Source organism: Achroia grisella, unplaced genomic scaffold (assembly GCF_030625045.1).
Source record: "Achroia grisella isolate CSIRO2021 unplaced genomic scaffold, CSIRO_AGI_Agris_v1 utg660, whole genome shotgun sequence".
Lineage (NCBI taxonomy): Eukaryota > Metazoa > Arthropoda > Insecta > Lepidoptera > Pyralidae > Achroia > Achroia grisella.
Genome location: NW_026712984.1, coordinates 303,111 through 329,984, shown reverse-complemented (window position 1 = coordinate 329,984; position 26,874 = coordinate 303,111). Strand labels below are relative to the sequence as shown.

General features: G+C 33.6%; 1 protein-coding gene across 1 annotated transcript; it reads left to right on the top strand.

Annotated features, from left to right (window-relative positions):
• Positions 1-13,229: 13,229 nt before the first annotated feature.
• Positions 13,230-26,626, top strand: LOC131849760 (mannose-1-phosphate guanyltransferase alpha-A). The gene is made up of 9 exons (XM_059199876.1): positions 13,230-13,371; positions 14,030-14,228; positions 15,483-15,651; positions 16,735-16,946; positions 23,320-23,419; positions 23,768-23,929; positions 24,396-24,516; positions 25,479-25,622; positions 26,482-26,626. The coding sequence occupies exons 1-9, from the start codon at positions 13,332-13,334 to the stop codon at positions 26,580-26,582; spliced, it is 1,248 nt and encodes a 415-aa protein (XP_059055859.1). The 5' UTR covers positions 13,230-13,331; the 3' UTR covers positions 26,583-26,626.
• Positions 26,627-26,874: the final 248 nt, after the last annotated feature.

Below are 26,874 nucleotides of genomic sequence, written 5' to 3'. Positions count from 1 at the left end.
TGACATAGTTGTTCTCCCAGAAGGAGCGTCCGGGGGTCGAGACGATGTATGGGGGAAATGTTCCTTTGGCTAGGGTGACCACGAGAAAATTCCGAAATTTGGGAAAATCCAAGATGGCGGACAAAGATGGCGGCTAACTTTTACAGTTTCGCTCGGATCGATTCCGTTCAAAGAGTGATTTGGCACGTCTCGGCGGGACCCAGAATATGGCGTAAAAACAAAAAATTAAAATCCAAGATGGCGGCGAAAAAATTGCCAAAAACTGGTTGAAAATTTTCTAGGGTTTCAAAAACCGAAATTCCCAGGGTAGTTGCGGGGGTGCTGGCGACACCGGTTGTAGGGCATAGGAAACTCGAAGGACCCGACCTCTAGGGAAAATTATGAAATTTCGAAAATCCAAGATGGCCGACGAGTTGGGGGCGTGTGAATTTGGTCCTAAAAATCCGGATTATTTTCAAAATCATTTTTTAGGTACAGGGCAACCCCGCAGCGAGTCGGCTTCTATGGGGCGATGATGGGTCTCGGTAAGAAGTATTGCCAGCGATAAAAAGAATTTCCGAATTTAGGGTAATTTGGGAGAAATGTCCCAAAAAGTGGGAAAAAATTTTTCGACATTTTTGACAAAAGAGGCATCAAGGCCTATCGAGAAACATCCCCTAAAGGGTTTTAGGTGGGTTTTGTTGGAATTTGCTGGCAACACCCATACATGGTTTGACCAAAATAGAAATTGGGGTGTCTCTCCAAAAACTGAAATTCCTAGGGTACTTGCGGGGGAGCTACCGATCCCTATTATAGGGCATTGGGAGGCTGAAAGACCCGGCCTCTAGGGAAAATTATGAAATTTCAAAAATCCAAGATGGCGACCAAGCTATGGGAGATTTAGTTTTTGGAAAAAATTTGGGATATTTTCAATCGAGTTTTTGCTGCACATGGCAACCCTGCAGCTAAACGCCACCTACTGACATGGGTAAGTCTGAGTAAGAAGATTTGCCAGGTCTAAAATTTTTCCCCGATTTTGGGTTAATTTTGGAAAAAAGTCCCATAAAGTGGGAAATTTTTTTTTTTGACATTTTAAATGAAGAACTCGTTTTGGTCTACTACAAATCGTCCCCTGAAGGGTTTTAGGTGGATTTCTTCAGAATTTGCTGGCAACACCCATACATCATCGGACAAATTTTGAAATTGAGGTCTAGCTTCAAAAACTGAAATTGATAGGGTACCTACGAGTATGCTAGCTCAACGCACTGTACGGCGTCGGATAGCCGAAGGACTCGGCCTCTAGGGAAAATTATGAAATTTTAGAAATCCAAGATGGCGGCAGAGATAGGGGAGTTTTGCTTTTCGGAGAAAAATTGGGATATTTTTAAATGTAGTTTTAGGACACTTGGCAACCCCACAGCCAGTCGACTACTATGGAGAGATGATGTGTCTCAACACAAAGTATTACCTGGTATAAAAATTTTCCCCGATTTTAGGGTAATTTTTGAGATAGGTCCTAAAAAGTGGGAAAATTTTTTTTGGACATTTCAAACAAAAGAATGATGAAAATCTGTCAAAAACAATCCCCCTATTGAGTTTAGGTGTTTTTTGTCAGAATTATCTGGCAACACCTTACATCAGTTTTCTTAGAGAATAGAACTAGAAGGAGTCGCTGAGGCTCTATACAATGTATGAACGAAATGTTTCTGTCACTAGGGTGAATATGTCAAAAGTATTAAAAAGTAAAAATCTAAGATGGCGGCCGAGTTAGGGTACTTAATTTATGTTGACAATTTTAGGGACTTTTTAAAATTCAATTTTGGGGTACAATTAATCCCTGACGCGAGTTGACTTCTATAGAGCAATGGAAACTCTCGGTGGAAAATTTTACCTGGTCTAAAAATTTTCCCCGATTTTGGGGTAATTTCGGAGAAAAGTAAAAAAACGTGGGAATTTTTTTTTTCGTTAATTTGAACAAAACAGTGATGAGCATTGGTTCAAAATCATCCCCCAAAGGATCCTAGGTGGTTTTTGTCAAAATCATCTGGCAGCACCATACATCGATTTTCATAGTAAACCGTACTAAGGAACTAGAGGTGTAACCTGGGCTCTGTACAATGTATATATGAAGTGTTTCTGTCACCAAAATGTATGTGTTAAAAGTATTTAAAAAGGAAAAATCCAAGATGGCGGCCGAATTAGGATACTTTATTTATTATGACAATTTTAAGGTCTTTTTAGTAAATTCAGTTTTGTGGCACCTATCAACCCTGCAGCGAACTGACTTCTATTGAGGAATGGAAACTCTCGGTGCGAAGTATTAACTAATTTTCATAGTAAACAGTACTAAGGAAGTACTAGAAGGAGTCACCTTACATCTGTACAATGTATGGACAAAATGTTTCTGTCACCAAAGTGGATAAGTTAAAAGTATTTAAAAAAGGAAAAATCCAAGGTGGCGGCCGAGTTTGAGTATTTTTTCTCTGATGATAAATTTACCTGGCTTCCCTGCAGCGAGTCGACCTTTATTGAGCCGTGGTAGATTTCGGTTCGAAATATTACCTAGGTTACAAATGTTCCCCGTTTTTTGGGTAATTTTGCAAACCCAAAATGTGGGATTTTTTTTTCGACAAACTATATATAAGAGCAACGGAGATCTATAATAAATATCATTTTAATAGTTATATGCGATTTTTTGTAAAATTAGGTGGCAACACCATGCATCGATTTTCGTAAAAAGTAATATTTACTAAGGACCCACTAGAAGGATCGTGTCTCTGTACAATATATGGACGAAAAAGGAAAAATGGTATGAAAATTTTCCCCGATTTTGGGTAATTTAGAAGACAAGTCCAAAATGTGGGATTTTTTTTTCGATATTTCAAACAAAATAATGATGGATATCTGTCAAAAATCATCCCCTTATTGGTTTTTGTCACAATTATTTGGCAACATCTTAGATCAGTTTTCTTAGGGAATAGTACAAGAAGAAGTCACCGAGACTCTACATAATGTATGGACGAAATGTTTCTGTTATTAGGGTGAATACGTCAAAAGTATTAAGAAGTAAAAATCTAAGATGGCGGCCGAGTTAGGGTACTTTTTTAAATTCAATTTTCAGGTACCCATCGTCACTGCAGCGAGTTGACTTTTATGGAACAGTGGAAACTCTGGGTACGAAGCACTATCTGGTCTAAAAATTTTCCCCGATTTTAGGGTAATATCGGAGAGAAGTAAAAAAAAACGTGGAATTTTTTGTTTCATCATTTTAGACCAAACAATGATGACGATCTGTCAAAAATAATCCCCAAGGGGTCTTAGGTGTTTTTTGTTAAAATGAGCTGGCAACACCATATATAGATTTCCATTGTAAACAGTACTTAGGAACTACTAGAAGGAGTTACCTTGGCTCTGTACAATGTATGGACGAAATGTTTCTCACCAAGGTGTATATGTTAAAACAACTATTTAAAATGGAATCATTCAAGATGGCGGCCGAGTTAGGGTACTTTATTCCCGATGACAAGTTTAGGGACGTTTTAAAACTCATTTTTGGGGTAGTATTTTATTTCTTACAGCAAGTTACTTCTATGGAGCAAAGACGTGAAGTATTATATAGGCTACAAATTTTCCCCGATTTTTGGGTAATTTTGCAAACCTTAAATGTGGGAATTTTTTTTCGACATTTAAACATAAAAGTGACGGGTATCTATAATAAATCTCATCTTAATAGTTTTATGCAATTTTTTGTAAAATTAGGGGGCAACACCATGCATAGATTTTCGTAGAAAGTAATATTTACTAAGGAACCGACCGAATATTTTAAAAGGACCGTGTCTCTGTACATTATATGGACGAAATATATCTGTCGTCATGTAATATATACGTCAGAAGTATCAAAATGGAAAAATCCAAGATGGTCGCCGAGGTTGGCTTTGAACAAAATTTGGAAGATTTTTTTATTTTGGTACATTGTAACCATGCAGCGAGTCCGCTTTTATGGGATGGCATTGAATCTTAGTATTGCCAGCGCTAAAAACTTTCTCCGATTTTAATATTTATGATATTTTAATTAAAAGAGTGTTGAGTGGTTATTATTTATCATAGGTCCTTTACCTACGATAAATAATAACCCTAAGGCTTTTATCAAAATTATTTGGAAAACTTTACTATGAAAACCGATGTAAGTTTGATACATCGGTTTTCATAGTAAACTATTAGAAGGAGTTGACAATGTATGGACGAAATGTTTTTGTCACCCGGGTAGCTAAGCCAAAATAAAAAAAAAAAAAAAGACGAAATGGTATATAGAAAGGTAGGTTAGGTTAGGTTTTGTATTGCGACTCTTACAGTAGAAATTATGGCCTCAGAATAATATAGTAAACAAAAAAGTAGGTTAGGTTAGGTTTTGTATTATGATTTCTACATTATAAACTGTGAACCCAAATTAATATAGTATACAGAAAGGTAGGTAATGTGAGGTTTTGTATTGTGCCTATTGCAATAAAAATTAAAGCCACAGGTCGAAATGGTATACTGAAAGTTACGTTTGGTTAGGATTTCTATTGCGACTCTTACAGTAGAAATTATGCCCTCAGAATAATATAGTAAACAAAAAGGTAGGTTAATCTCTACATTAAAAACTTGACCCTAGACTAATATAGTATACAGAAAGGTAGGTTAGGTTAGGTTTTGTATTGTGAACATTACAACATAAAGTTTTGCCACACTGTTACAATTTGAAGTCACATGAATGATTTCGTATCAAAACAGACAACTCTACTTGCCAACCAAGTCTATTCGAAAAGAAAACCGTCTTCACAAAAAAAATCAGCGACAACGCCTCGCGGGCCTCTTGAGGCCCGCGCACACACGCACCCTCTAGTTATAATATATAATATTATATCATGTATGGTAACGTTCACGTTACTATGGACTTCAGTCAATGGAGCTGTTCAGGTATATGGACGACGGTGATCATTTACCATCAGGTTTTGTTGTTTTCCCATTGCTGTTATAAAAAAAATGTTTCGAGGTTGACAGCCCTGCTACCAAGCCATTAGTGAGCCTGCGGCGACGAGCCTGATGTTTTTATACATTTTTCAACCAGTCCATTCCAATTAAGAGCCGTCAGTGAAATAAACAGCTTTCTTTTACTTTAAATCTTCGTTAGCGATGAATTTTGCATAATTTAGAAGTGAGGGAATTCTTGAAAGTGTTCTACCCTAATGTTTTACTACGCTGAATTACGTCTAATAGATGGTGAGTTCAAATCTGGCTGAAAAAAATGTGTGTCAATATATTTTTTGGACTGACTACCTTTCCTGTGAAGGCAACACTGTTTTCAAACCAAAAGGCTCGCTTTACCGTATTGAATTCATCGTGGTCCATCACGATACATGACGACTTAGGTGGGCTAGCGCTTTAGCTCACACCTATACTTCCGATGGTGACAGATTCGGTTTCTCGTACGGCACATTTCATAGTATTTCTTTGATTATTTAGATTGGTCTGGGTGTTTTCTACATATGTACGTTTTTACCAAAAAATAGGTTTATATATCATTTGTCTAGTAGCCATAACACAAGCTTGAGATACAAACTAATAATACCCATGGACAAAGCCTCGACGGCTTTGTGTGATTTTGTAATGTATATGTACAAGATTGAAGGAAGCTATGTGCAGGGCCCCATATAAGGGGGTTGCTTTAATACCTGCTGGCTCTTGCCGTATGATGTTTACTGGCCAGGGGGTATTATTATCTTAATCTTAATAATACTTTGATGAAACTTTACAGGAATATAGCTTATGCATCAGAATAACACATACGCTATATTTTTTATTGAAATTTCGCGCGGGTGAAACCGTGAGCACAGCTTGTTATAAATATAGAGAGCGAATTGTGGACATGAGTGTTGCATTCTCAACAAAATCGACAGTTGTAAGGTAAGGTGCACTACCATCACCTACAGCGGCTTCGGTATGCTCAGTCTTCATATATGCTGGGTTTTTATTGAGTTTTAAATCCTTTATAACCTGTAATAAATAAAATTAACATGATTTATAAATTGATAGTATGCCTATATTTATTTGTCTATAATTAATTAATTAGAAATTAAGTTAGACAATAAATCTGACTATCTACATCTGAAATAACAGTCGTGGTATGTTTTGTATATTTAGAAGAGTCTGTACAATCTTTACTAATATTATATATGTGAAAGTAAGGATATTTGTCACGCTTTCAAGTAAAAACTGCATAACCGATCGTCATGAAATTTTGCACACATATTCCCAAGAACAAAATAAAAAGTGTTAGTATAGAATATATGCATCTAGCAGCCAGTGAAGATGAAGTTATGCGAGCAAAGCCGCGGGTAAAAACTAGTAAATAATATACCAAGATCCCTGATCCGCCAAATGTTGTTTATTGTCTGCCAAATGAAATATGTAACATGAAGTATTGTCAATATATATTATCGTACACTTACCTTTTCTTGGTCAGACTGCCAATTTTCATAGTATCGGGTAATGAAGCTACGTAATACCACTTGTTATCTGACGGCTGATATACATGTTATGGAATATCGATAACAATCAGTCATAATACTTATAGATATATCTCGTGGGCATTGTCTTAAGTATTTTAAGGAAATCTTAGGTTATTAACATCCAACAGTTGCTTAAAGGAATCAAAAAAAAATAATTTGTCAGTCTAATGCTTCATTCTTATATTAGTCAACACTCGCGTTAAATGTATGAAAAAAATTTTTTAGGACACTTACAGTTTTACGTATGTGATTGGACAAATATTTTAAACCGATTTTCAACCTCAAGACAGATCCAAAGAGCTAAATATCCTTCATATTTTTAAACCACTAACTATGTGCAAAGCGATTATAAAATTCACGTGTCACAATGTTATAGATATTATGTTATCTGTGGTTATACATAGTTACCATATTCCTGCGAAACGGCTTGACCGATTGTTATGAAATTTTATATGCATATTCAGTAGATCTGAGAATCGGTTACTATATATTTTTCATACGTTTAAGTGATAAAGGTCCGCCCCTAATATTTTTTTAATTTTTGGACAAAAAAAAATATTTTTACTTTTTCATAATGTGGCATAAAAAAATACATAAATACTCCAAATTTTAACCCTTCTTTAAAAATAGGGGCTGTTGGTCTACCCCTATATTTTATTAACGATTTTAAGTTATATGGTAAAATTACGTTTGCCGGGTCAGCTAGTTATTTATATTATACTACCTATTGCTTCTACTTCGTCTGCGTATTCTACATATATTTATAAAAGATCTACTTCTACGTTGCAAGAATTAATTAATTGTGAAACATGTCGAATGTCAATAACATCCGTTCAGCAGTGAAAATATGACAGACAGACAGACACACATATAGTTTGCTCAGGATTGTTGGCAATGGATGGCTTGTTTTTTATTCGTTATTTCGTTTGTTAACAACGCAAAAGTGGTCATATGTACTGCAAACAAATGTCCAGTATGTTGCAGCGAAGTGAACCTCTGGTATAGAAAACAAGTGTATAGCGATTATTATATAAAAATAGCAATTTCTCACCTTACCAAACTTACTCATTTAAAAAGCCTATAAATAACTCTAAAATCAGGTGCAACATCAGAGCAATTGCGAAGATCACACCAGCTCCATCGTAGATACTCAAATAGTACACGGTCGTACTTCATATTATATCAGATTATTACTACTTACTTCGCAATGTTTGTATTAATTAATATGTTTATTTATAGAATAGAATAGAATAGAAATAATCTTTATTCAAATAGACTTAATATAAGCACTTTTGAATAGTCACATTTTTTTATTCTACCACTGAATCGGAATGCACACATGAAGAATGTGCAAGAAACTTGTGTGTTGCTCTTTTAAATAAATATTGTTTTAATTAGATTAACATTAACAAGGAACATAATTTCTGTTCAATCAGATAATTTGTATAGGTACGGACGTTTATATATATATTATTATTATTAGCTGACCAGAGGAAATAAGTCTGCCATACATTTTTTGTTTTTGCAACATTTTGCATTGCAGTTCCGCTGCTATTGATCATGGCTCGAAGTTAGCTAGGTAGTTAGTTAGCTTTCCTCAATAAATGGACTATTCAACACTAAAATAATTTTCAAAGTCGGATCAGTACAGATCAAATCGGTTATTACCCCCAACAACTGAACAATACCACTAGCAATGTACCATGTCAGGTTGACCTCCACGCAGTTCCTTGTTGACACCATCGTGATAAATTCACGATGAATTTGACACGATGAGCTATCTGACCTGACCTCATGTTCATCTTATCATCCTCCACTGGTGCCTCGCCAAAGTAAACCGTTAGCACAGGCGGGAACACCATTCCATTATCATCCATAAGAAAAACCCCCGAACATTCAATAACCTCATGATTACTGCCGCCAACGCACAATACATAGAATTTTCATTCACAACACAAAATAATAATAAATAAGTACTAGCTGTCCCGGCAAACGTTGTTTTGCCTTAAAAAAAAATTTAGGTGTGGACTAACATGTAGGAGGATGAAAAATAGATGTTGGCCGATTCTCAGACCTACTCAATACATTTATAAAATTTCATGAGAATCAGTCAAGCCGTTTCGGAGGAGTATGGGAACGAAAACTGTGACAAGAGAATTTTATATATAAGATATTGTTTTGTTTATATCTATCTAGTTTAGAATGCGACATCTTATTTTTTCTTTTATTTTCTTCCTTTCTCCTACTTTTGAAAAGAATATTCGAATGTACCTATGAAACCAAATAATTTATTATAAAAAATCGCTCTTCTCTTTTCACTTAGCCGGGTTTTAAAGGCGTTCGCGTTTCACGTTCATTCGTTGCACGAATTACAATGGATCCATCTATCAAGATTGGAATTTCAAGCGTATTTTTATATAGAACTTGCGTAAAAGTCAAATAGAGACGAATTTAAATATTATATTTGAAACAGTTTAATTGACGTTTTTTATTATTAATGTCGTATATTGTACCTAGGGTTGCCAACCCTAGTGCGAACCCCGGACTTCGGCCCGCGGCACCTCGAGGTATACCGTATGGTTTTTTAGTGGGTACGAGTCCCACACACCACCTCGCCATCCCTCCAACGCAGCGGGGTGACGGTCTTGTTGAAGATTTTTCCACACGATAAAAAAAAAAAGATTTGCCAACCATACTTTATAATAACGTATCCTACTTTATTTTGGTAATTATACTTTATAATTTTACATATAAATACTATATCTACCTATAACCTTTACTATGATGCGTATAACAAAATACTCGTTATGGGTACTCAACGATTTATAATTACGAACGAATTACTGAACGAAATGTTAGATGTCAATTGTGAGTTGTGATATTTGTCACAGCTCTAGTGTTAAAAGCACACAAAAATACGTTTTTAAAGCAATAGAAACATAATTAGAAATTTATTTATTTATTTATTTACTTACACAACTATTATTACAGGCCTAAGCCCAATACAATAGTATATCTAGTTCTATATTATACATGTTCAAATTATTGTTTCACTGAGGCCTAGCTAGCACTCCGCCATATAGCTGATGGTATCGGATTCTATTCGTAGCCCGATACACATATTTCTATTCATGAGTATGACTGTTCCTATATTTAGTTGTAATGAATATTTTCTATATGTATATTATGTGTGCATTTTCAAAAACAATATATTTGAGTATTATTTCTATACTTCATTACCATCATTAAATTGGTTAAAAACAAAGTTGAGGTCGTTGTCTCACCGCCCCTATGTTTGCTTCAATCTTTAAAACTACGCAACGGACTTTGAATTTTTTTATAGATAGAGTGATTCTAGAGGAAAGTTTATATGTATAATACATGTACACCCGTGCGAAGTACCAAGTTAGGTACCTATAAAACCAGCTCTTAGGACTGTGTGTAAAAAAAATATTAAGTCCCTGTACTTTACAGTTCTGCATTTGAAAAGTCATCGTCTAAAAATGATATCTCTGATATATCACATAATCTGAGGGCTGAAGGTTGTACCGTACTCAATAATTTCACTGGCATATTCGAACCGGAATATGCTTATAAAGTTAACTGCGTCATAATTACATGGAATTCCTTTATTGTTCAGAGTTAAAGTACACATGATACATATGTATGATACAAATTTAAAATATTTTTGATTAATAAACTACTGCCTAAAATATTTATCGCCTGAATGTTACATTTCTCGCATCTCTTGTTTCTTTTCTTTTTTAATTACATATATTACTGTTTTATTTTAAGTAACAGATTCATTTTTATTCTTCATATTGTTATTATTCTTATTACTATATTTTTAAATACATTGTTTAAATTTTTAAGTAGGTATATTATTCTTAGATATCGGTATAATAGTTACATATAAATAAAATTGGAGTGTCTGTTTGTAATATTGAAATAACCGTTTTTACTACATGCATATGAATATATATACGGTACATATACCAAAATAACATTTTTTATAATTTTTGTCTGTCTGTCTGTCGGTTTGTTTGTTCCGGCTAATCTCTGAAATGGTTGGACCGATTTTGATAGAACTTTTTTTGGCAGGTAGCTGATGTAATTATAAGTAACTTAGGCTACTTTTATTTTAGAAAATAAAGTTAATTTCCACGCGGACGAAGTCGCGGGAACAGTTAGTAGTTATTATAATAGTTACATCTATATATTTATATATATATAGTTTTTATATGTATTGATGTTACCTATATTTATCTTTTTACTTGTAATTAGGTACATTTATACAAGATAACATAACTGTTGTATGAAAATTTTGCGACTAACTTATCAAGGCTCTTATTAAGATAAAAGTATTATATAATAAGCTATTTTGTGTTGTTGCGGAGCACACATGATTTAAGTTAGTCACTAACTTGGTTTTTCTGCTTATGTTTGTTTTACTTTTTGTATATTGCTATTACGTGCTGCAAATACAGATGAATCGTTTATCTATCTATCCATCATATATTTTTATGTATGTATTGAATGTTAAAACGTATGTAATGTAGTCGTTAGGCACATTGCTGATCGAACAGTTAGAACACACCCAATAGCTGTATAGGTTTATTCCCTAGCTTACAATATTCACGCATTAGATGAACATAGAAATTCCATTTGCTTTGGCGGGAAACTTGACATGTCATGGCTATTTTACCCTACAAACATTTTTGAAACAATACCTACATATACTTTTATTGGACACTTTATTAACCTAGTTTACAGAAGGTTGTATTATTATATATTAATTATGTTACACAATTGCAGGCATATTTTCAAAAGATTTATAAAATTATTTACTTCTGTATTTTGTGTGTGTTGCATAGTTGCGTTCCGTGAGTTGCAAATTTTAATTTCACTCAAGTCTGAAGGCACTACCGAATCCCGGTACAGAACGTAGTGATTTCGATATATGAATCGTATCTCGTATGAATGGGTAAGGGAATTTCGTATATCTATAAATCATTAACTAAATTAACAAGTGAGATACATTCGAAAAACTAGATACTGCGTTACTACAAGTACAATAATTACAATTAACTTACATAGCTGGCACGCCTGTTATATCATAAATGTAATAGTTACTCAGTGAGAAAGTCATAGATAAATGTATTAAAAGAACATTAATAATTCCACAATATTCTGCAGTAGAATTTGAAAATTTCATATTATTGTGACGTTGTAACAGAATTACAAAAATCATTCGAAATTTCAAAGACATAGTACGATATTATTTTATTATCTACAAATATTACTAAAGTGAGTACAAAATTAAGCAGGTACCTACTCTCTTTGTAGTCTGGAAGACATTTAAATTATTACTCTATTCCCTTTTTTGAGATCATAAAAATTGCCGTAGATATCTAAGTTATTACATCTGGGAATGACAACACTACAAATGGGATAAACTTTGTAATACGCGCATTCGTTGAACAAAACATTACCTAGATACATCTACATAAAGCATTATTGTCTTAATGGCACTAGAAACAAGGTTTATATTCATTTTGTTTTTGTTATTTAATAAATAATTGAACTCTCAACTTTGTTCAAGTGGAATTCACTTGTAGAAAGAAAGAAAAGAAAAATAGGTACACACACGATTAATATTAAAACATACTAGAAACTAAATAATGATGATAAGAGAGGTGGAATGTCTAATAAAGATTTTCTTATGAATAAATATATGTACGTTTATGTTGAGTCCCCACTCATTGTAATTTCCAATTAGTAGGGATTCAACATATAATGCTTTGCAACATATTGTGATAACAACGTCAAGTCTGGGCAATCTTCGGATTATTTTATATTAGGTACTTACTTTATAAAAATGTTCGTACTAATAAATACTTAACCAAAATATTACTCAACGTTAGTCGCATACACTAAGCTGAAAACCAATAATATTATTCATAATAGTAAACAAATTTATCAAAAGGAACCATAATTTTTCTAGAATAAAATTTTTTTTTAGAAAACTTTCATACAAAGTGAGGTGATTAATTTGTTATGAAAAGTTTAAAATTTTTTTTACCTGAGAATATTACGAATTATATTATTATATTAGGAACGGCAAACAACTGACGTTTAACCTGGTAATAAGCGATAAACGACTCCTGTAACTATGGATATTAAGATATCATGTGACGCCTGTAATACCACTAATGCATTACAATTGCGGAGGACTAAGATGGCATGCTTCTTATAAGTAAATTCACATGCCTTTTAATCGAGACACACATTACAAAGCAAGCTATTTTGCAGCTGATAGTTCCTACAAAGTTCCTAGAGTTCCTACAAAATTCGCCACATTTTACTTGGTGAAGCTGTATAAAAATTGTGAATATTGCGTATATGCATAAATTAAATTCATCATATTCATATGAAGCAATATCCACTCATTACCGAGATCTGAGAAGTCTTAGTTTCATGTATTCATGACAAAGCTGAAATGTATAGTAGGTAGATATTCCAAATACTTCGTATGCGTGTTCTACACTAAGCGAGTAATCACTATGTTTAGTGATAACACTGTGGACTCTATGGATATATCAATCAAGACGTCAGCAAACTATGACTGACAGCTTTGACATTGACAATTTGACATTGTTTATAATTTACAAGCTTATGTCATTGGCTGTGGTTCTGACGTGTTTTCAACAATTTTATTAACTTATTTACTATCAATTAATACACTGTATATAAAAAATAGTTCACTAGTACCGTAATAGTTACGAGTACAAATTCTTTAATATGTTAAAAGCTGTGATACTGATTGGGGGGCCGCAAAAAGGTAAGTCTGACTGTACCGGTGTTAAAACAATGATAAGAACTAAAATTTCAATAACTTTTACGTTTAAATAGTACTATTTAGTTTCTTAATTCTATATTTCCATACTTATTACGTGTTATATAGTATGTATAACTGGTGTATCATATTAAATAAAATTGTAGTATAGGTTAGAAATAATCTATGTAAGTACAGCAAAAAATACATTTAAACAAGTCAGTTACATCGTAATCGTGTGAATCACTTTTAGATAACAGAATATCATTTCCTTTACCCTATTTAATTATTTTTGAAAATTATATTAAAAGTAGGAAACACTATTAATAAAAAAAAGATAATTCAAAATTGGTTCGCAATTATGTTAAGATATCTCAATACCTACACAATAAAAACAAAACTGGAGGGTAGGGAAAAAAATATTATAAAATGTCCCACATGAATGATTTTTAATAGTTGTTGGCAGCCATTTAAAATAAAGTAGAAGAATATTTTTGTTTTGTTTTAAAAACAACTACTTTGTAAGTGAGAATATTAATAAAAAATACAAAGCAATGACATTGATGAAATATTCATATTATATTTGTTATTATAGACACACCTGTCTTCCAAACCCAGTTTACTTTTAATATAATATCTAAAATGTATTTATTTATTATTACAGGCACCCGTTTCCGACCTCTGTCACTCGACACTCCCAAACCACTGTTCCCCATTGCTGGAGTGCCATTAATCCAACATCACATTGAGGCATGTGCAAAATTAGAAGAATGCAAGGAAATATTAATCATTGGATCATACACAAGTGCTCATATGTCACAGTTTTTGAGCGACATGCAGAAAGAATTCCATGTTATTATCAGGCAAGTAACATTCTTTTATGTACCTGGATAAGTAAACAGGGGATGGTCCGTCTAATGAAAAGTGCCAATCATCCCATAAATATATGAACATCATTCAAACGTCAAATTGTAGCACATATGGTGCAAGATTCTTACCTTGCTGTAACAGTTTTTCAATTAAAACTAAATACAGCAATACTAAAAACACTATTACAGCAAGTTAAGGAAGTCTTTTAAGAAGGAAGTTAAGTCTTTTTTCACTGTATACCCTCAAAACTTAATTAAACTTAATTTATATGACTTCTGTTAATGTTGTTTGAAATAAATTCTTAACATAATGTGACAACCATGTATGATGATGATGATGATGATGATGATGATATGTCATGATCTCAAATAATGAGATGAAGACTTTACTGTTATTTCTATACTAGCCGTGCCCACGGTTTCTTCCTCATGAAATTTATAGCCTATATATGTTAATCTCATGTATAAGCTATATTACTATAAAGTTTCATCAAAATCCGTTCAGTAGGTTTTGCGTGAAAGCGTAACAAACATCCATACTCACAAACTTTCGCGTTTATAATATTAACTAGCTACCCACCCCGGCTTTGCACGGGTGTACATGTATTATACATATAAACCTTCCTCTTGAATCACTCTATCTGTTGAAAAATAACGCTTCAAATCCGATGCGTACTTTTAAAGATTTAAGCATGTGGCAACTAATATGTTGTCGAATGGCAACAGAGACATGAACTCTTTATTAGGTTAGCATCTGTACCATTTAAATTCCCTGCCGTATAACTACATGCACAACGGCCCGAATGAGAGGCCAATTGGGAGGGAAAATGGAGTCCAACCTACACTACTTCCCTGCCGTATCTCTCCCTATATTCAAAAGACAACTTTCAAACAAACTTTGCAGCTGGCTGAAGTGAATGAGATAGAGTGGTGTTTCCCAATTAGTGGTAATTGCCAGTTCCTGCATACCCCCAGGAGTATGTGAGTGCATCAAGGAGTATGTGTGGCTATCAGTAAAACAAACATACACACTCACAAACTTTGACATTGGTAATATTAGTGCGATTGCTATAATAAGGGGTTTGCAAGGTTTGAGGTCTTCTTTGAAGTGGTATGCAGCAAAAACTATTTGGGAACCACTGAGATAGAATATACAATGCAGATTTTGTTCAGTAATGTAGTATCGTAAGGTATAGTATAAGTGTGTCTTTGATAATTACACTCTCACACTATATTATTTCATTGCAGATATTTACAAGAATTCGCACCTCTGGGCACTGGAGGAGCTCTCTATCACTTTAGGGATCAAATCCGAGCCGGCAATCCCTCTGCATTCTTCTTGCTGAATGGAGATGTTTGCGCTGATTTCGGCCTGAAGGAGTTATGGAAATTCCATAGTGAAAGATCAGATGCTCTTGTTAGTATTTAAAAATATATCTCTCATAGAGAAGTATTGTTAGGCAATGTCGGCACATGTGTAGGTAGTACTGTAGCCCGTTCTCGCCCCCCCCCCTCCTACCCTCTTCGGGGGAAAGGGATTGTTAGTAATGGAGGAGAGTAGCCACAATGCTAGCATGTCAGGTTATCCTGCATTTCGATAGAAACCATTGTGCCAAATATATAATAATAATATTGATGGATCGTAAATCGATAAAATAATTAAAATAACTTGGAAGATTGTAGCGTGCCGTGCTGTATTCAACGACCAACTGCCGCCGGCCTCCCGTTGCCCAACCGCTACCGGGGTATCCGTTGCTTAGCAACGAGCCAACAGCGTGAGGCTACCGGCGGGTGCGCCGCTATATATATATCTACTAATAATAAGTGAAAAATTGCCATTTGCGAGTATGGGCTATCTGACTGAGTTCATGCTCATTTTATCATCCTCCACTGATATTAAGTTAGCGCCGGCAGGTCATTCCATAATAGTACATAAAAAAGTGAGTAGCACCGAATATAAGATGGATGCAATGTGTGAAGGATGATATGTATAAAAGGGGAGTAAGTTTCACAAATCTTTATCAGTATGATGACTGATAGAGATTTGTGAAAAAAGATGATGATGATGATGATGATATGTCATGATCCCACATGAGATGAAGACTTTACTTTTATTTCTATACTAGCCGTGCCCGCGGTTTCTTCCCCGTGAAATTTATAGCCTATATGTTAGTCTCATGTATAAGCTATATTACTATAAAGTTTCATCAAAATCCGTTCAGTAGGTTTTGCGTGAAAGAGTAACAAACTTCCATACTCACAAACTTTCGCGTTTAGAATATTAACTAGCTACGCACCCCGGCTTCGCACGGGTGTACATGTATTATACATATAAACCTTCCTCTTGAATCACTCTATCTGTTTAAAAATAACGCTTCAAAATCCGTTGCATACTTTCAAAGATTTAAGCATACATAGGGATGGACAGACAGTAACAGTGCCTTTGTTTTATACTATGTAATAATGATAATGATAAGATTTTTATGTATTCCACCACCAGTTGACAATAATGGGCACTGAGGCCACACGGCAGCAGTCAGTCCACTACGGCTGCATGGTCTGCGACCCGACCACGAGGGCTGTCACTCATTACGTCGAGAAGCCTAACAGTTATGTGTCCACGCTCATTAATTGCGGTGTCTACGTGTGTTCACTACAAGTATTCCATACTATGGCTGATGCTTTTCAGAAGAAACAGGATGGATTTTACAGGTAACTAGTACTATACAAAAATTGGATTCATGAGTATGATTGTTTGTGTCGGTCTGGGTGTTTTCTTTATATAATACTAGCTGTCCCGGCAAACGTTGTTTTGCCATATAAATTAATAACGCTATAAAAAAATAGAGGTTGATGATAGAAGAGTGAAAATTTAGGATTGTATGTATTTTTGTGTGTTGTATCATAAAACTGTAACACGAGAATTTTATATATAAGATGTATGTATTCACGAAAAAAAATCGATATATTTATCAGTTATCTAGTACCCGTAACACAAGCTCTAGCTAGCTTAACTTGGGACTAAATGGCGCTGTGTGAATTGTCCTGAGATTATTATTATTATTATATATATTTTCATTCAAATTCAAATTCAAATTCAAAATATCTTTATTCATGTAGGTCTATTACAGACTCTTATGATATGTCAAATCTACCGTCAGTTCGGAATGATATCGAGATGAGAAGAACTGACAAGAAACTCAGCTCGTAATTTTTTTCAAATAATAGTGGAACATGTTTATGATAAATACAGTTATTAAAATTCAAATTTGGGAGAATAGAGTGACCACCAGCATATGCTATCGCAAAGAACAAAAAATTTAATCAGTGTTCACAACCTGAACAGACCAGTTCCCACAAGCAGCACCCGTTCACGAGTATGACGTATGAGCCAGCCATCATTGCACTCAACCATATTAGAGGGAGCACATCGACCCGGCCCACTACGCCGCCACAAGTTTGAACTTTATAGCGAGCATGACTGTTTCAGGTTACTCCACTACGTCAATTATATTATTTACAGCATAGGCTGTACCGATCACAGTTTTCACCCATTACAATATTAAATTTACATTATTTAATTTACAATATGTCATTACAAAATTTATAATAAGTTTCTTTATTGTTATTACATTATCCATGTCATTTTAGCATTAATCTTATATTAATACGAAGCAAAAACTTTGTACCGATTTTTTCGAAAATTACGCGGATAGACGAGTATGGAATTTTGTACACTTATAGTTTACTACCTTTTACCCGTGTCTTCGCTCGCATTGAATCCATTAAATAAGTATAATCGATTAATAACTTAATTATTGGCTGCTAGATGGCGCTGAAGTAGGAAAATGTTGATATTTTATTTGTTGTTTTTATAAAAAATAATTGTTGTAAAGTAAAAATTATCGTATGTTCATTTGAATATCTCCAAGAACATGTGTACAAAATTTCATGATGATCGGCTCAGTAGTTTTTGCGTGAAACCGTAACAAACAACGCTACTTTCACATTTATAGTAATAGTAAGTCTATAACCTTAGATGAAGTACACAATGTAATAGTTTTTTTAATGACGCATAAAAAATACATTAAATCAATAAAAAAAATATTACACACACTACACGACTGATAATAAAACATCAATGTCAAGTCTGTTATCAAAGTTATCTATATTATATATTATTACGTGAAGCAAGTATTTTACGTGAAAAACTTTCATGATGTTGAAACTTATAATTTAAACTAGCTGTACCCGCGACTTCGTCCGCGTAAAATAGTGACCTTGACCAAATAATGAAAAAAATATTTAATGACCTAACCCAATAAAAGCCAAATGAAAAAGTTTCATCATTTCATCTTCAAAAATGACGACACTTCCATACATAACTCTTTCAACCCCTTGTAACCGTTCTATCGCATTCAAAAGTAGCCTATGTCCTTTCTTAGGGTCTAGACTAACACTGTAGGAAATTTCATATAAATCGGTTCAGTAGTTTTAGTGTGTAAGTGAGGCTGACAGACAGACAGATAAAGTTACTTTCACAGTTATAATATTAGTGGGGTATTTTATAAACTAACACAAAAAAGCCAATGGAAAAAGTTTCATAGATCTGGCTTCAAAAATGACGAATTTACCTAATATCTTTCATCCCCTAATTTATTTTACCCCCTTAATTGTAATTTTTTGCAAACTTTGAATGTCATATTCATTTATATTTAATCAACAGCCTCAGAAATAAGTTTCAAGTTTCTAGCTTCAAAAATGACGATTCTTTCATCCCCAATTTCAACCCCTTACAACCCTTATTTCGCATTAAAAAGTATCCTATGTCCTTTCTCAGGGTCTAGACTATCTGTGTACCAAATTTCATTTATATCGGTTCAGTAGTTTTCGCGTGAAAGCGAGACAGACAGACAGACAGAGTTACTTTCGCATTTATATTATTAGTAAGGAAGTAAGGATTAATTATGATTTGGCGACCACTAGTTTATTTAATTACACGGTGCCATAATAATAGAAATAAATTTAATAAAAAATTTTGCTAATGACTACTATGAAATAAGTGTGCTTTTATATATTTCCGCCTTAACAGTAAACAGTAACCTTCCGCCATGACACGTACTTAAATTGAACCTACAGGTTTGCCAACATGGCACGGCTACGGTTAGCGTTAAATCGGCCAATAACGCGTTTACAAAACGCTGCAAACTAACGTGAATTTAGCGTCAAATCATTCCACCAGTCTGAACAAATTGTGGAATTAAATTTTGACTTCGGCCGTTTGCTCTTCCGCTATTCTAAAAGTTTTTAATATTTGTTAATTAGTGAATAAAATATTGTTTTAACCTAATAAAAACAGTAACTATGCTCGAAATAAACTTAGTTACTGACAATGGGCTTGTAAAAGAGGAATTAACAACACGTTCACGATGTCAGCTTTCCATGACGCGTCATGTTCTGTGTTAGTTGAAAAAAGTAAAATTATATCTCAGCATTTAAGGAATATGTGAAGCTCAATAAAGAAATGTTTTCCAAGAAGTTAAATATATCGATACTTTAGACAGGTTGAACGTTGATCGACAAACTAATTAACCACAAAAAATGAAGTCACGTGGAATTAAAAAATGTTTCTAATGTCTCGTGGGCACAGACTTAATTGCGCAACATTGAGAATACATATACTGGTAAATATTGTAAGTACAGTTTATAACTATAATTATGCCAGTAAATACATAATAATCCCAACCTTCATATTGTACAACTGCATTATTTATTTAATTTCTAAAGTGGTGAATCATTAGATCTTATAAAGAAGTTACTTATATGTAAAGAAAGTTGCACAGAATTTTATGTATTTTTAATAGATAATATAAATTTTAATAGATAATAACTATCTTATTAGGAATGACCCGCAGTTACTCGATTTTCTAAATATGAACCTGCAACATATTAAATAAGTAACTGCAAATAGGCTTCATCCAAACGCGTATGGAATGCAATTCTCTATTAATGTGGATTAACTTTATTCCTTGCAATATATGGTATATTGGTCAGGTTGTACTCCATGCGGTTCCCCCTGGAAACTTAGAGCAGGTAGGTGCACCATATCATTGTCATCCATTAAAAAAAATCTTCCTTGGCAGGTTCTGTAAGAGCAAATTAGTTAAGGTTTCCTTTTTGGTTTTAAACGCTTAAAAATTTTGAGTGCTATAAAGTTGCCAAGGAGCAGTCATATAGCATATGGTATATCAATAGCTATTGGGTTTGCTAATGCCTCAAGCACAACAGTTATGAGCTTTTGCATATGTGTATATATACTTGATTTATTATGGAGTTAATGCAGCTTGCCGTTTAATATGCCCAAAATATTATGTTAAAGTTTGACAGCCTCGGTGGTCTACGGGTTTAACACTCTGCCTTACTTCCTATGGTTGTTGGTTTGATTCCACATAGCACAAACATTTGTATTTGTGAGTATGATCAATCGTCTAGGTGTTTTCTATGTTTATTATGTATTTTTTTAAGAAAAAATAATTATCTATGTATTTGTATCAGTTATCACACCACACCTATAACACAAGTTTTAGCTAGCTTAACTTGGGTTTAGATGGTGCTGTGTGAATTGCCCTGAGATTATTATTATTATATCAATATACTCTACTCTTCTGCTTGCAAAGTTAAAGTACATACAAAGTTTATGTACATGAAGCTGTGACTAAAATTAAGTGTACAGAATGTGATTTTGTTCACTGATGCTGAAATAGTCCGTGCATGGGTTGGCTTTAAAATGTAGCTTAAGGCAAATAGGATCCAGTTTAGGTGAACACAGTTGACTGACAGATGGATAGGACAGTATATATCCCACTCAGAAGAATCTTTCAGACTACATCACTCATCAACTTGGAGGTAAAACAATGTGGCAGAATAGTTACACATTTTTGTAAAGCCATGAATAGTTTTAATAATAAGTTGATTTTATACTGTATGTATGAATATGTTATGATTTATAAGAATGTGTGTAGTCTATTGTATATATCACCTTATATATAATCTAATATACAAATTAAAAAAAAAAAGATTTTCGTATTCTCTTAGGTTGGCAGGTAGCTGATGTAAAAAGGGGTAACTTAGGCTACTTGTTTTTTTTAGAAAAATTCTTTTATTTTACTAAAATAAGGTTAAAATCCACGCGAAGTCGCGGGAACAGCTAGTCTATACATATAAATAAAATTTGACTGTCTGTCTATTTGTTCCGGCTAATCTTTGAAATGGCTGGACCGATTTTAACGAGACGTTTTTTACAGGTAGCTGATGTAGTAAGGAGTAACTTAGGCTACTTTTATTTTAGAAACATAAAATTAAATTCCACGCGGACGAAGTCGCGAGAACAGCTAGTATATAAATAAGTCACATCTACCATTTCACTCATTTGTAATAGACATAGATAAAAAGATATTTTGATTTGAGACGTAACCTGTAATTTAGAACCATTTGTGCCCTTATAATGCTAAACACAATGATTTTGCATACCTTACCCTTTGTCTTATTTTGATTGGTAGGGCAGTAGTTTCATATCCTGAACATGATATTACTGATGTTCCTATCACAATGCTAAGGATGAGGACTGTCAGAAAACATTGTACAATACAATTATTTTCTTTTACAGTAGAAACAAATTCTTAATATAATAATAAATAACCCTAGAAGAGTGTGATCTATCACAAGTATTTAATTATGCTTACACACACAGATCCCAGCCCATACACACACACACACACACGCAAGGCTTAAGGAAATATATAAATAAGAATATGTGATTTTGATGAAAAATTTTGTAAAACATCTATGTTAATGAAATAAATTTTATTTTAATTTATTATTATTATTACTATAATATACAATCTACACTAAAAGGGATAGACTAGTGCTCTTGTGTTAGATGAATGATGATGATGAATATATATGACTTAGATTTACTCGGTGATGACAATACAACTCTCCTATATGGCCCATGTGTTTTACTTTTGTTTTAGATTATACAATTAGTTATTTGAATTTTATTTAGTATCTAGGTTTTGAATTTTTTTTTTATTGTACCAGTTATTACCCACTCAGTACCACATATCCCACTGTTTTAGGTTGACTGGAAGAGATATCTTCTAGGAATAAGTCCACCTTTGCTCACATTGTCTCTAAATTATAATATCTTTGTATTATCTGTGCAATAAAGAATATATATAAATATTTTCTGTACAACATTCTTACAGTGTTTGAGGTTATGTTATAACCTAACAAGAAAACACATGTAAGGTCAATTAAAAAATATGTGTATATGTAATTTATTCATTGTAAAGCCAAGAACAAAAACATCATCAGTGTAAACTTTATGATTAAGCTTATTTAAGTACTGTTATAGATGTTAAAATTTCATGTGTACAAAATACTGTATTTCTTATTTTGAATTTATTCTATAATTAAGAATTTATTTAGTGGTCTTGTGTTCTACATTATATTTGACTTTGTAATATAAAATAAATAAATAGAATTAGTCAGTATCCACATTTCTTTTAGCAATAATTTAATTCTATCTATTAGAATTATCGTTTTTCCTTCACCCATCTTCTGCTTCATTCATTTATCAATCAAATCCTTTTATTATTGGGCCACTATCACCCACATAGGGAGTTATGAATTCATTAGTATTGATCCTGACGATTTAACATTCATACAACATGTACCTCTTAATGAGAAGCCTGATGGAAACTCGTGATTCACACATAACAGTGAACTTGGTAGTTTTTATCTTTTAGATATAAATATCGAGAAACCACTATAAACAGAATCTTTATTTAATGTCTCTCTATCTATTTGTTTTGACCAAAAATCTGCTGAACAATCATAATGAAATTTAAAGTGAAGATTATGTCATGATGTCAGCGGTCAGACAGCTATCTTTTATAGTAAAAAGCAGCCGACTAAACTCAAAATTAAAGAAACTATTAAGGATTAACTTTATTAATAAATTTTACTTCCATTTGACAAACTAAACTTTTAATACTGAATTGTTTTGAACAATTATTTGCAGTGGTACCAACGGCAACAGTAGCCCACACCCGGGGTACATGTCGTGGGAACAAGATGTACTCGCGCCGCTGGCTGGCACGAAGAAACTATATGCAATGCAGGTAGACATTTTGAACTGGTATATATATACTTCTGTACTAATACTGGGTGACCCGGTAAATATTGTTTTGCTATGTGAATTAAAGTACTAATAACACTATTAGGAAATATGGGTTTATAGAAGGTTGAAATTTAATGTTGTATGCATTTTTTAATGCAGATAGTGTGTTTGTCTATTTGTTATCTGTTCTTAACGAAATGGCTGAACAGACGGACTAAATTTCCAATCCTCTTATATCAATAAAAAAAAAGGTAAAGTTTGTGTCCATGAAGTCATAAGTAACAGTGAGTTAACCATAAAATTTTTGTTAAAATATTAAATTACAATAATAATATTTACGCTAACCCAGGTGACAAGTTGGTGGTCGCAAGTAAAAACAGCCGGCTCCGCTATATACGCCAACCGTCACTATTTGGAGTTGCATCGTAAGCGGCTCAGCATCCCCGCTCCGTGCCAGATACTGCCAGATGTCTTCATCCATCCCACAGCTATCGTCGATAGCACTGCCGTGGTAAATTTAATTTTTATGTAATTGGAATGACAAACATGTTGATGGCCTGTCTGATGGTATGTGCTAACCTACGCCTGTATACATAATAGCATTACGTTAGCAGTACGATACAGTTTGCGTTGCTATTTTTGAAGACAGATCTCATGCTTCTTATATTGTAATTTCATTGTCTCATCGTTCACCGGAACATAGCTTATAAAGCAAACTGCTTGGTCGCATTATTTCGCCTTCGTTTATTTTATAAGTAAGACTGATGTATCCATGCAGAGGAGACGCTTTTACAAAGTCTACTTTGGTAACTCTAGTTTGACTAGATATGGTACTTTGCTATCTATAGTGTATAATTTCCTCCTGTATGTGTATATACCTTTCATATGCATTTAGGGAAAAGCTTTCAAATTTGATATTACAGGCACTTCGATTTTATTTTTTTGTATAGATAATAATCTATTATTTTATTTTGTAGATAGGTCCGAATGTGTCAATCGGCGCTGGAGTTATAATAAAAGCGGGCGTCAGGATCAAGGAGTCAATAGTACTGAACAACGCCACCATTAACGAGCATGCTCTGGTTATGTATTCTGTTGGTAAGTACACGATTAACTCTCATCTACTGGTTTTTATTACATTACTAGCTTTTATCCGCGCCTTCGCTCGCATGAATTCGTTACTGGCTGCTAGATGGCACTGAAGAAGAAAAAAATATATATTTTTATAAATAAAAAGTATCCTATGTTCATTCTAATAACTCCAAGAATGTGTGTTCAAAACTTCATGATGATCGGTTCAGTAGTTTTTGCATGAAAGTATAACAAACATCCCTACTTTCACATTTATAATATTAGTAAGAATAGTGAGATATAAATATCTAGTTGTTGCAAATGTAGTTATAATAATAATTTTGTTAAATTTGCGTACCCTAACAGGGTACCATATGGATCTAGATACTAATTATAAACATGTTTCATTGTAAACATTAAGGAATGCAATAAATATTGAGTATTGAATTATTCTAACCCATAATTGAGAATAGAGAGAATTAACTGCCACGACGGTGTAGTGTAGTACTTGGCCCCAAAGGAATACTACAGCAGGTACACCAGTGGAAGTAGAAGATGATGGAATGGTTGGTTCAGGTTGGTTATCACAAAGTTTGTAAGGGATATGTAATCTGGTTTGAACAATATTTATTTATTTGGGATATAGGAGACTGTTTACGGAGTTGCGTCGTTGTATATTTGTATCATAAACTAGCTGTTACTCGCGACTTTGTTTGCACAATGTTTAAACTCTATTTCAGTTACTTATAAAACTTTTTGTTTTTATAAGAAATGCCTGGCCCTCTAATCTATCTAATCTCTATCTATCTAATTTATCTTCTTATCTTTAAGTTGAATGGATCTTAACCATTCAACTGATAGGCGAAAAAAGATAATAAATTGACATGCAATCAGCAAAGGCGCTTCTAATACCCATTACTATCTTTTAATTATTAATCCCTTTTAATTATTAATTCAATTAATCCCTGTTAATTATTAATTCAATACAGTGGGTCAAGATGCATCTGTAGGCGAGTGGTCACGCGTTGAGGGAACGCCTTCAGACCCCGATCCCAACAAACCATTCGCCAAGATGGACAACACGCCTCTATTTAACTCTGATGGAAGACTCAACCCTTCTATCACTATATTAGGTAAGAATACCCGTAACACAAGATAGGCTTAGCTTGGGACTAAATAGCGCTGAGTGAATTGACCAGGATTATTAATATTATACATTTTTTTTATATAAGTTCAAAATTTATATATAATATTCCATTTCGTATCTTGTTCAGTTGGTTCAGTTTAACGAAAGAATGCATTCACCAGTAGAGGATGATAAAATGAATATGAAGTCAGGTCAGTTAGCTCACCTTGACAAAATTCCACGATGGTTTCGAGGAAGAACCACCTGAAGGTCCTGACATGGTACATTGTTAATAATGGGATTATTAGCCACATTACTATCGGTCTCCGTCCCCCAGTGGTAACTGTTGCCTATATACATGAACATCACTACAGATATCGCATTGTTATCCTCTAATTTCACGGCCTAATTTATTTGCCTGTAGGATGTACAATTGAAAAACAGCTTACAAGACGAGTTACTTGGCGGCTTAAATAGATGAGACTGAATCATGCATACGACATTTTAGCGTATACCGTTGAATACTGTTGTAAAATGGTCTCAATATTGTCGTTATAGCAAGCTGCGTATCAACTAGATTTATTTTCTGTCTGCTTATGTTTTTTTTGTAATTGGATGGCAAGTGAGCTCACGACGTTGATGATGACCGGTTAGTAATGGCAATTGTACATTGAACTTAAAAAAATATGATGAGACAGTGAAATTACAGAATAAGGCATGACATCTTAATCTTCTTAATTTTACCATGCAATACATAAGTGACGTCACGTGATAACGTGATGGCAATAGTACTGACTATTGTGTATATATCAGTTAGCATTTTTATCACTCCAATTATATAACAATTAACCTTATTTTTTTTGCAGGTGCCAGTGTAATAGTTCCAGCGGAGACCATCCTGTTAAATTCAATAGTATTGCCACATAAACATCTCACCAGAAGCTTCAAGCATGAAATAATATTATAGTGTTAATGACATTTGTTCCATTCTTTTTCATCCGCATGTAAGTTATATATGGTTCATGAGATTGGTAGGAAATGTGTATTTACATTAAATGTAATGTTTTATGTACTTGTATAGATTCTTGTTGCGTTTAAATACTGATATGGATTATTAGTGCGACGAAGTTGTCCTTCGCGCGATTGTCTCTGCAAGTCATTGTGGTCAAATCCTATTAAATTCGATTGTCTGACCAAACTTAATTATACTCATCTTAACATTCTTCTCTCGATGCACAATTTCTTATTCAATCATTAAG

What these genes read in the sequence shown, in the direction of transcription:
- LOC131849760 (XM_059199876.1), top strand. Translation starts at nt 13,332, where the DNA reads ATGTTAAAAGCTGTGATACTGATTGGGGGGCCGCAAAAAG. An exon ending in GAATTCCATGTTATTATCAG is followed by an intron (nt 14,229 to 15,482) that starts GCAAGTAACATT and finishes ATTTCATTGCAG; the next exon opens with ATATTTACAAGAATTCGCAC. An exon ending in CCCTTCTATCACTATATTAG is followed by an intron (nt 25,623 to 26,481) that starts GTAAGAATACCC and finishes TTTTTTTTGCAG; the next exon opens with GTGCCAGTGTAATAGTTCCA.